Source organism: Numida meleagris, chromosome Z (genome assembly GCF_002078875.1).
Source record: "Numida meleagris isolate 19003 breed g44 Domestic line chromosome Z, NumMel1.0, whole genome shotgun sequence".
In the NCBI taxonomy this organism is placed as follows: Eukaryota; Metazoa; Chordata; class Aves; order Galliformes; family Numididae; genus Numida; species Numida meleagris.
This window is the reverse complement of record NC_034438.1, coordinates 2,245,972-2,257,588: the sequence shown is the minus strand read 5'-3', so window position 1 is coordinate 2,257,588 and position 11,617 is coordinate 2,245,972. Positions and strand designations below refer to the sequence as shown.

The 11,617-nt window shown below is 46.3% G+C and overlaps 1 protein-coding gene across 2 annotated transcripts; it reads right to left on the bottom strand.

Annotated features, from left to right (window-relative positions):
- On the bottom strand, positions 196 to 7,440 carry ATP5A1 (ATP synthase, H+ transporting, mitochondrial F1 complex, alpha subunit 1, cardiac muscle). Of its 2 annotated transcripts, none has more exons than XM_021381173.1 (12): positions 7,280 to 7,440; positions 6,303 to 6,381; positions 5,062 to 5,231; positions 4,153 to 4,326; positions 3,899 to 4,065; positions 3,609 to 3,757; positions 2,514 to 2,665; positions 2,156 to 2,380; positions 1,940 to 2,047; positions 1,390 to 1,534; positions 1,031 to 1,181; positions 196 to 413 (listed from the first exon to the last, which is right to left on the bottom strand). In XM_021381173.1, exons 1-12 carry the CDS (start codon positions 7,337 to 7,339, stop codon positions 332 to 334), a joined length of 1,662 nt encoding a protein of 553 aa, XP_021236848.1. In that variant the 5' UTR covers positions 7,340 to 7,440; the 3' UTR covers positions 196 to 331. The 2 variants fall into 2 exon arrangements, with proteins under 2 accessions (XP_021236848.1, XP_021236849.1); XM_021381174.1 differs by lacking the exon at positions 7,280 to 7,440 and adding an exon at positions 7,038 to 7,266.

Sequence of the window (11,617 nt, the reverse complement as noted above, 5' to 3'; positions counted from 1 at the left end):
TTGTCACAATGGAAATGGCAGCCAGCCACACAACCCTACCGGTAGCTTTTATATAGGGAGTTTCATCCACTCAACAGCTAACGGCCCCTGAGTTTTCAGGGTTCCTTCAGCAAAAGTGCACCCAGAGAAACATAACGTTCCAGCAGTGCACTGTTAAAGTAGCCCGTCAAAAAAGCAGTAACTGAGAACACAATATCAAAGCCTTTTTACATGGAAACTTTTATTCTCAGTGAGATCTGTACATTCCAAGTCGCACATACTTTTAGGTCTTTGATGGAGCCGGAGCACATAACCACAAAAACAGCCTGGTCTGCTTGAATAGGTAAAGAGTTTATGCCTCGAAAGTAGACAGGAAATTTGTGACTATTTCCTTCAGCTTGGCTTCTGTCTGGTCCGAGATCTTCCCTTCAGTCCTGTCAAAGAAGAGTCCAGTTAAACTTCTGACACGGGAATAAATGTATTGTCAATTCCTAAGTAGAAAAAAAAAAAATCTAACATCCCTTCTCCAAAAGAGTTAGCTCTGTTTAAGAACTAAATTTTGCCAGCTCTCAAAGCAGATCCTTGTGGAGCTGGGTACAGCTATCTTCTTTATAGCTATGTCACAGAGAGAGAACGCACACGATCTGACTCGGGACAAAGCTGGAACCAGCTCACAGAGCAGGACAATGTTAATGCTGAAATCCCCACAGTCAGCTCAGTAACGAGATGGTAGGCAGCACTTAATCTACAGCACTAAAGCTATCAAAAACTTGAGAACTGACTACACAAAGCAATTTCAGTATCAGCTTACACGATAGGCATGGAAGTAGGTTCATTTTAAGCACGAGCAGGGTTTCTAAACTGGAAGCTGCTTGTAAAATGCTGAGGTCTGGATAACAGCACAAGGACAGAAGAGAAGCTGATTTAACTTCCAGTTCAAGGCAGCACAGAGGGCCTGATGTTTTAGGACACCGTAACAGTTCAGTGATTGCTATCTGTGCTCCAGCTCTCACATCAGTACTCCTGGGATGAAGGTAACAAAACATCATACCTGATGGTGGAGAGGAGGGCCTGGTGCTGGCTCAGTACATGAGCCAGGAAAGCACTCTCAAATTTAGTGATTTTGCTGGGCTCCAGCTTGTCCAGGTGACCTCTTACACCAGCATAGATGACCGCAACTTGTTCCTCAATAGCCATGGGAACTGCATGAAAGAAAATATTCACACCATCAGCAATTTTTCAACCACAGTACCTCAGCACTGCACAAAGGCTTTCTCTGAAATCAACTGCATGCATGCAACACAGCTCAAGCCTGCATTTACAACATCCAAAGAACGCCTTACTGCTGCCACACAGATCAACGCAAGAGACAAATGGGAAATGCAGACATGTCCCATCCTGGACACTGACCATACTGTCCTTGTTTCAGGAGCTCTGTCAGACGCACACCACGATTCAGCAGCTGTTGTGTGGCAGCATCCAAATCAGAACCAAACTGAGCAAAGGCAGCCACTTCACGGTACTGAGCCAGCTCCAGCTTCATGGTACCTGCCACCTACAAGATACAGGTCACAGTGAGTTCCAGCCATTTTTAAATGAACCCAGTAGTCAGCAGGCTAGAACTGGACACAGTATTCCAGATGTGGCCTTTCCAACTTGTAGTGGGGTTAAAAAGTGGGATTAAGAGTATTTTCCATCTCTAACTAGGTCAGCACAATTAAACTTATCAGCCAAACATCTCTGTGCGATAGTCTTCCCCTCACTTTCCACCTCCCACTTCCTGACTGCAGGCAACGGAAATATCAAGGAGATCCCATAAGGTTGTTCTTATTTCATGTTGTCAAGGAACCCTCAACTTAATTCCCTTTGTATTTACAATTCATTATGAAAGTGAAACGGGTTGTACATCCTCCAGGCTACTCATCTCTGATGTGACAGGGAGCAGTAGTTTCATGCTTACCTGTTTCATCGCCCTGGTCTGAGCAGCAGAACCTACACGAGACACAGACAAACCAACGTTGATGGCTGGACGGATGCCTTTGTAGAACAGCTCAGTTTCCAAGAAGATCTGCAGGAGAAAGTTGTCTTACTATCTTGTTCAGAAGCCTACAAGCACCCCTTAGAGATCTGCCAGTGAGCTACACAGAAGTACTGGTATACCAAGAGCAAGTCCTACCTGTCCGTCAGTGATGGAGATGACATTGGTTGGAATGTAAGCAGAGACATCACCAGCCTGAGTTTCAATGACAGGCAAAGCAGTCAGGGAGCCACCTCCAAAGGAATCATTCATTTTGGCAGCCCTCTCCAGAAGGCGAGAGTGCAGGTAGAACACATCACCTGGGTAGGCTTCACGGCCAGGTGGACGACGCAGCAGCAGAGACATCTGACGGTAGGCAACAGCCTGCACAGTAATATGAAGAAATCTCTCAGATTTCAGGAGCTCATTTTAAACTTTGAATTTCTAAGCCTGGGGGGCTCACACTGCTCTAAGCACCAATGCTGGACTATGAGGTCTGTAAACTATGATTCCTGACCTGTTTGGACAAGTCATCATAGATGATCAATGCATGTTTTCCATTGTCTCTGAAGTATTCCCCCATGGAGCAGCCTGAGTAAGGAGCCAGATACTGAAGGGGTGCAGCATCAGATGCTGTTGCAGACACCACAATCGTGTACTTCATGGCATCTGGAGAGAATTTGAGAGAGAATTTGAGAGAGCACCGTAAGTTCGTTACATTATCACGCCAATAAACAACAAATGCAACGTATGTGTGAAGTACTATTTGCTGAAGCAAAGCCAGACAGCATCACCACACTGTTACATGGATGAACACTATAACACCATATCAGTTAGCTTGACTAACTCAAGAGTAAATTTATGGCAGCCATTGTCTAGCACTTGCAGACCTCTTTCTCACTGAAGTGTGGTTTAAGCTTTGACTAGGACACATTTGGGCTCGAGAAGTCACTCAGAGCCCCGTGTGTCTGATCTCTTAGCTTTTGCAAGGAGGTACTACAATGCTTCATAGTCCAACTTGTTACTGAAATACCCTTTTTTTTTCCCCCCTACCAACTATGATTCTGCTTGACCAGCAGGCCAGAGATAAGGTGCTTAATTTCTTCTAAGGTACATTTGCAGACATACGTACATATGTTACATAAGCAGCCCTTCTTGTCTGACATGTTTCTGTTTCTGAAAAGAAGTTACCACATAATCTGTGTCTGGGCTGTAAAGACGCTTCACTAAACTGCCATTCGCACTGACTGGCATACACATGAAACAACTGTTAAGTCCCTAAATACTTGGGGGCCACAGTTTGTAAATTAGGCCTTCTAGCTGTCAAGAGTAAATTCTTGAACTCTGACGAAAAAAGAAGAGGTAACTTTTTCAGAAACAATTCAAGAATTCAGAGGTTTCATACCAGTTTTCTAGTGCATTGTAGTTAAAAGGACGCCTGCCCCCAAAACAACTGGAAAGACTTCCTGTCCACAAAAGCAAATAGTTCTCTCTGATCCAGTAAGAAAATAATTCTGTCTATACTTCCTATTAGAAGAGTTTATAGTAACATTTAGTGTTATATCAAGATGTCACTATTTGCTAACCTCAACCATCATAAAAAACCTGTTACCTGCATCAGTGAGCCTCTTCACCAGCTGAGCAACAGTAGATCTCTTCTGGCCAATGGCCACATAGATGCAGTACAGCTTCTTTTTCTCATCTGTTCCATCGTTAAATCGTTTTTGGTTGATTATTGTGTCAATGGCAATTGAAGTTTTCCTGTATAATACAGTTAGGTTAAACTAAGCTGTCCATTTTTCTCTCCATCTCCACTCAGTTATGTACAGAATGCTCTGCTGTACAAAGCTGAACACAAGTCTCTGTTTATGGAAACATTTTTAGTTTGAGCATTTAACTTACCCAGTCTGCCTGTCACCAATGATCAGCTCACGCTGGCCACGACCAATGGGCACCAAGCTGTCCACAGCCTTAATACCAGTCTGCATAGGTTCCCGCACAGAGATTCTGGGAATAATGCCAGGGGCCTTTAAGCCAACTCTTCTACGCGTCTTAGATGTAATAGGACCCTTGAAAGAGGGAAAAAAACACACTGCAGCCCATATCACACAGAATCAAGCTTAACATTTAGAATTATAAAACTTAGTTACACTTACCTTCCCATCAATGGGATTGCCCAGGGCATCTACAACGCGGCCCAGCAGCTCTTCTCCAACTGGAACATCCACAATAGCACCCGTCCTCTTCACAACATCCCCTTCCTTGATCAGTCTGTCATTACCAAACACGACAACACCAACGTTGTCGGGCTCCAAGTTCAAGGACATTCCCTAGAATAGCAATCATGATACCATGAGAAGAATGGTACCTACATGAACCATGCTGAACTCCTGACAGTTTAGTACTGATGTGATTAACAAGAAACACCGGTGATCTCAATCTTATTTAGAACAATCACCAATGTTCTGCTTACATCTGACGCACGCATATCCCTCTATACTGGCAACAATACCTGCACAAACCTTAAATTTATGACACATTTAGTTGTACTTGCAGTACTCATCCTTCCTGCTAAGGAAAACTCAAAGGATAATCAGGGTTAAAATAAATTTATCTTGCCTAGAAATTCAACAAGAGAAAAGAACTGGATTATCTGCCTAAGGCCAATTACAGCATTAAAAAAATGCTGGAAGAAATGCTGCAGTACTCCCAGGGAACTGTCAGCTTTCTATCTTTAGTCTACCCTTAAGACTATAAGTTAAAGTCAGCAAGTGGCAGAGTATACTGCATCAGTCTTTTTTTTCAACAGCAATCAGAAAAGCCTGTCTGAAACCAAAGAAAACAAAAAAGCTAATTTAGCACTGGACTAATACTCCCTAGAGGAAAGCAAATAAAGCTGAAGTGCTGGCCAAAAAACAGGTAACAATACCAAAAAGCAAACCATCACACATCCAAAATAAGCATAAAAGCTCCACGTGGTTAATTCCAAACACAGTATCAGATTCTTCTTACAAAAGTCATCTTCCTACTTCTACAATAAATAAATTGCTTTAGCAAAAGCTAACCTTCAGCCCAGAAGAGAACTCAACCATTTCTTCTGCTTGGACATTTCTTAAGCCGTACACACGGGCAATACCATCACCAATCGAGAGCACGCGGCCAGTCTCCTCAAGTTCAGCAGAAGTGTCAGCTCCCAAAATACGTTCCTCAAGAATAGAGGACACCTCAGCAGTGCCTAGAGAATATTTCAAACCAGATTCAGTGATTTAATGCACAGTATGAATTCAGTAAGCTTGTCTTGAATTCACAAGTTAACATACCCTTTCTTAAGCATGTCATGAAACCTAGAAAGCAATGCTTTTCCTTACGTATGATGCATGAGGTAAGCAGCAGTTTCCGTCTACACAGCCAATAAAAGCAGCTTCAACTCATTACTGAACTAGTTGCAATCAAAACAGTGATAGATATTTAGTTTAGTCATCAATTTCTTCAGAACGCCCTACAGTACTGGCAATTCTTCTCCCTGGAGGGTCATCGGATTGAATAGGTTAGATTTAGCTAAGATGGCATGCCAGCTCTACAGGCAGAATTGGACACATCAAAACGCTGCCAACTCATTGGAAACCCAATAACCAAGTTTATTTTAAAGGCACTTCATACGCTTAAGGAGCAAGTTGTTCACTATAAGCTATTAAAGCGTATTCTCCATCTTCCTCCAACTCGATAGAATACGCCTGTAACAATTTTTTATTTTCTCAGCTAGGATGCACCAAGGAACACAGTGAAAATTAATTCTTAATAGTATCTTTGGTCAGTCTAAGCCAAGTCAAAAATTGTAGGCGGGCCACAAACAAATGCTGCTATGCAGAACTGCAGCCTCACCGAGATGCTGTCACAAGAGTTACACTCAAGGACACAAGGTCAAATTCTAGCACGCCTGAGAAAGTCATCCATTCCCTAATATTCCTACCAAACAGAAAGGAAACTGCAATTCAAGGTGCCTTTTTTTTTTTTTTTTTTTTTTAATTCAGATAGTCCTGCAGAACTTGAAGACTGATGTGGATCTCTGTGGGGCATTTAAGCTGACACGTGACCATTCTACTGGTTTGGGCATACCTTGAACCATTATTAAAGTGACATCTCCTGGACGTGACCCCATAACTGGTATCTCACTTTCCAACACAGAACATAAACATCCTCAAGGATTTTATAGCCGACACACACACCTCGCACTCTGAACAGCCCTACCTGACTGATCACGCTTTTGAACAATGCTCTTATAATAAAGACCCTTCTTCAGACTTACCGGTTTTCTGAAAACCCATTTTGGAGGCATGGATGTTTCTTGTAGCAACAAATGCTGCACCAAGGGTGTTTCTGGAAACCTAAAATAAGTAATTGTTTCAGTAACAGCGAAGTTTCCTTGAGCATAATGAATAATTTGAAGGCAGATTATATTAAATTTTGCAGTAAGGCTTAGACATCTAACAAAATCTCCATTTTGAGTTGTTCTGCTGCGATGCCAAAAAGCTGCAGTTACGGCATCAAATCCAGCCCCTTTTTTTGCAAGGACAACAAAGGAGCTCGCTCTAAATGAAGAGCCGCATTTTTCTGCCACCACTGCAGCCGCACCACAAGCAACACCTCCTCTCATCTGAGGGGAGATTCTGACAATGTCAGAAGCCTGAGGCACGAACACATCAGGCACCCCTCGTGGGAAGAACAAGGTGATGCCTGCTGAGGGTTGACCTTCCCAAGGACAATCTAATGGCGGTTTCTGAAAGACGGGTAGAATGCACGCAGCTGCACAAAGGAGAAGGCCGCGATAATCAAGGCCTCACAGGGTTATGGCCAGCCTGTGGTGCAGCATTAATTCGGTTTCTCTGAACCCCCGGGCCAGGCCTCTGCGTTCACCTTCACGAGGGACACCGGCTGGGGGCGGTCCCAACACCCGGCTCGCCGCCTCCAGGCACAGCTCGCAGCCCCATTCCCTCCCCCCAGCTGCGAGCCAGCAGCCTTCCAGCCGAGAACCAGCGCTCACCTTCAGAGAAGGGCACGGCGCCCCGTAGCCCGCCCAGCCCACAGCCCAGCAGAGGACATCTCGCTGCTCAGCAGTCGCAGCGCTGAGATCAGCCCACCCCCCCTCGCACCCCCAGCCCGGCGGCAGGCCCTCAGCGGGAGCCCCGCACACAGAAGGCCGCGGCCCTTCAATGTCACCGCGGCCCCAAGATGGCGGTAGCTCGCCGCCCTCCCCCGCGCTCGGCGGGAAGAACGCGCGCTCACCAGGCCGGCCTGCCGCGGCAGGGAGCGGGCGAGGATGGCGGCCACGCGGGCGGACAGCATGGCGGTGACGGCGGCGGCAGGCAGAGCGAGGCGGGCGGGAGGCAGCGGCCGGCCCACGGAGCGCTCTCTCCACAAAATGGCGGCGCCGCGCTCCGCCCCGTTAGGCGGTGGGGCGGGGAACCGCTCTCTCGATGCTCCGCCCTGCGGGCCCCGCCAATGGACGGGGTGCTTCGTACGAACCGCAGCGCGGCGGGGGAGGTACCCTTGAAACGCCCCTGGGTGGGCGGCCAGCTTGTGGATTGCGGGTTTCTCCTGTCCTCTGGGGGTTATGGGGGTTTGTGTCCCCGCCTCGTTACAGCGGCGTGCCCTTGGGGCCGAGGAGGGCTGTGGTAGCCGCGGTGCGGCCAGCAGGTCGAGGGAGGTGGTCCTCCCCTCCGCTCTGCCCTGGGGAGCCGCGTTTAAAATGATGCTGTGCCCGGTTCTGGGCTCCCCAGTTCAAGAATGGCACGGAACTGCTGGAAGGAGTCCAGCGGAGGGACAGAAAGATTACCGGGGGCCTGGAGCATCTCCTGTTCGAGAAAAGGCTGACATACCTGGGACACTTCAGCCTGGAGAAGGGAAGGCTGAGAGGGGAGTTTATCAGTGCTTATCACTATCTCATGGGTGGGAGTCAGTGGATGAGGCCAGGCTCTATTTGGGGATGCTCAGTGACAGGACAAGGGGCAACGGGCATAAACTGAGATGTAGGCTGTGGCAACGAGCAATTCTCAGCCAACCCCAAGCTTTTTGCTACTCCATCTGGATGCATGTAAGTCCATGGGACCGATGGGATTCATCCCAGGGTGTTCAGAGAGCTGGCCAATGTCATTGTGAGGCCTCTCTCAATTATTTTTCATGGTTCTTGGGAGTCTGGAGAGATCACAGTTGACTGGAAGTTGGCAAATATTCTGATTTTCAAGACGGGCAAGAAAGAAGAATCTGCCAATTACGGATCTGTCAGTCTCACTTTGGTGCCTAGTAAAATAATGATGGAGAAAATTATGCTGGGAGTTACTGGAAAACACCTGTGAACCACGCATTTCAGTGTGGTCATTGGTCACTGGCAGAATGGGCTCATAAGGAGAAGGTCATGTTTAACCAACTTAATTTCCTTTCATAATAAGGTCACCCACCTAACTGACCAGCGGGAGCCAGTTGACATTATGTTTTTGCATTTCAGTAAGGCTTTTTGGTACTGTTTCTCACACTATCTTTCTGGACAAAAACATAATGTGATATGTGAGCAATTGGCTGAGGAGTGGGGCCCAAAGAGTTATAGTAACCCTTCAGTACAGTAACCCTATAGTATAGAATCCAAAGGGTTTCTCCCTAGGAGATATTAAAGACCTGTCTGGATGCCTCCCTGTGTGACTTACTGTAGGGAACCTGCTTGAGAAGGGGGTTCGACTCAATGATCTGTAGAGGTCCCTTCCAACCTCCACATTTCTGTGATTCTGTGATCAGGGTGACAGCCAGACTCTAGTGGGTTTCTCCAGGACTCCATTTTAGGGCTAGTTCTCTTTATGTTTTCATAAATGACTTGGATGTAGGACTAGAGGGTGTTTTGCGTAAATTTGCTGACAATACTAAATTGAGAGGAGCTGTTGACTCCATCAAGGATGAAGAGGACCTGCAGAGAGACCCAGACAAATTAGATGGTGAAGCAATCACCAACAACATGAAGTTTAACAAGGTCGAGTGCTGGATTCAGCACCTAGGAAAGCACCTGGCTGTACAGACTGGGGATGAGGTGCTGGAGAGCAGCCCTGCTGAAAGAGATTTGTGAGGTCCTGGTCGAGAGCAAATTGAACATGAGTCAACTGTGTGCTCGGGCAGCCAGGAAGGCCAACTGTATCCTGAGGTGCATGGAGCATGGCACTAATAACAGGTCAAGGGAAGTGATTGTCCTGCTCTGCACTGTGCTGGTGCAGACTCACATTAAGTAGTGTGCACAGTTTTGGGCACCACAGTGCAAAAACAACACAAATTCTTAAAGAGTGACTGAAGGAGTGCCATAAAGACAGTGAAGAGTCTGGAGGGCAAGGCATATAAGGAGTGGCTGAGGTCCCTTGGTTTGTTCAGCCCAGAGAAGAGGAGGCTGAGGAGGGACCTCTTGGCAGCCTGCAGCTCCTAACAGGAGCAGAAAGGTAGCACTGATCGGGTGTCAGTGATAGAACCTGGGGCAATGTCACAAAGCTGCAATGGAAAAGGTTCAGGTTGGATACCAGGAAAAGGTTCTTCATTTAAGAGAGTGGTTGGGTACGGAGCAGGCTGCCCAGGGAAGTGGTCACGGCACTACGCTCGCCCGAGTTCAAGAAGCATCTGGACAACACTCTCAGACATATGATCTGGTTTTTGGGTGATCCTGTGTGGAGCTAGGATTTGGACTCGATGATTCTTATGGATCCATTCCAACTCAGGACATTCTGTGTTTCTGTGATTCTGCAGGAAGTTCCATGCAAACACGAGGAAAACCTTCTTTACTTTGAAGGTGACAGAGCACTGGCACAGGCTGCCCAAAGAGTCTCCTTCTCCAGGGATGTTCAAAATTCACCTGAACACTTTCCTGTGTAACCCACTGCAGGGAACCTGCTTTAGCAGAGGCTTGGTCTAGATGATCTCCAGAGGTTCCTTCCAACACCTATGATCCTGTGATTCTGTGAAAATGAGGCCAAAAAGGGCTTTCATCCTTCCTGCAGTCTGGGAAGGAGCTGAGGGGGCTGCAGTGTGCAGCTCCTTGCCAGTCTTCTTAATGATATTGTTGTTAATGATAAATCTCCTGAAACACATTTAAAAAAGAAGCGTTCAGAGAGGTGACATTGCTTTATTCCACACAGGACACAAAGTGGAATATTTCCACAAATCAAGCATGCCAGCTCTTCATACTAGCTTCTATTTATAGGCCCAAAAGTTTTCCCTGCACCCTACCTAATGCATAAGTCATGCCTACCTACTACATATTCGTAGCATTATGTAAGTACAAGGTTACATAAAATTATTGAATATTCTGTGCTTGCACGGGGTCTTTGGTGGTCTTCAGCGGTTGTTTCAGGTGTCTCATTGCTTGCTCTATCCATACTTGGGTGCAAGGACACTTAATCTCTTCTGGCTTGTTACTGTTTTGAACTTGTGCCTCATTTCAAGGATGTCTGTCCTTCTTGTTTCTTATTTATAGCCACCTTGGATCTTTGAAGAGAAGAATCCTGTTTTGGGAAGGTTGCTTATCCTAGATAAGCAGGACATCTGGAACTTAAAGCGGAGCTTCAACCTTGAGCAAAATAGCCAGACAAAAAATGTCAGATAATCAGCTTTTGAGACATCAATATGAGAGAGCTTTTGAACAAAGCTCTGGTCAACCTCATCAAGCTGTACATCATAGAATCACAGAATGATTTGGGTTGGAAGGCACCTTTAAGATCATCTAGTTCCAACCCCCTGCTACAGGCAGGGACACCTCCCTCTAGACCAAAGCCCCATCCAGCCTGGCCTTGAATGCTTCCAGGGAGGGGGCATTCACAACCTCGCTGGGCAACGTGTTCCAGTGTCTCACCACCCTCATAGTAAAGAATTTCTTCCTAATATCTAGTCTAAATCTACCCTCTTCCAGTTTAAGGCCATTTTCCCTTGTCCTGTCACTGCATGCCCTTATAAAAGATGTCCCTGTTCACTGCAGGGAAGTTGGACTGGATGATCTTTAAAAGTCCCTTCCAACCCAAATGATTCTATGATTCTGTGATGTATTCTTCAGCCAATCTCTTCACAGAATCAAAGAACGGTTGGGGTTAGAAGGAGCCTTCAAACCCATCCAATTCCAAACCCCTGCCACAGGGACACAGCTCAGGTTGCCCTGTGCCCGTTCAGCCTGGCCTGGGGGCAGCTCCAGGGATGAGGCACCCACAGCTCCTCTGGGCAGGGCCAGTACTCTCATTGAGAAGGACTTCTACCTAATATCTAACCTACATCTCCCCTCTTTCAGTTTAAAACCATTCTCCTTTCTCCTATATGTGACACCACAGCAGCTTGGCTCCTTTTATGATGTATTGTCCAAGAAAGAGCCTAACGTTGTTATGCAGGAAATAATACACGTTATTTTTTTTCCCTTTAACTTAAAAATAATTTTCATCCCTTCTCGGTGGAGGGTTTTATGTGATGTGGATGGAAATGTACAATTTCATAAAAAAAAAAAAATCACCTCAAGTTATTGTAATGCTTAAAGACTATCTCCTTAAAAGTCTGGGGTCCACAAGGGGAAAAGCAAATTCTACGGAAACACGTAATGAATCGTCCAGCAACTCCCCC

What these genes read in the sequence shown, in the direction of transcription:
- ATP5A1 (XM_021381173.1), bottom strand. Translation starts at nt 7,339, where the DNA reads ATGCTGTCCGCCCGCGTGGCCGCCATCCTCGCCCGCTCCCTGCCGCGG. An exon ending in GAAGAGGCTCACTGATGCAG is followed by an intron (nt 2,666 to 3,608) that starts GTAACAGGTTTT and finishes AATTCTCTCCAG; the next exon opens with ATGCCATGAAGTACACGATT. An exon ending in TCTCCATCACTGACGGACAG is followed by an intron (nt 2,048 to 2,155) that starts GTAGGACTTGCT and finishes TTTCTCCTGCAG; the next exon opens with ATCTTCTTGGAAACTGAGCT.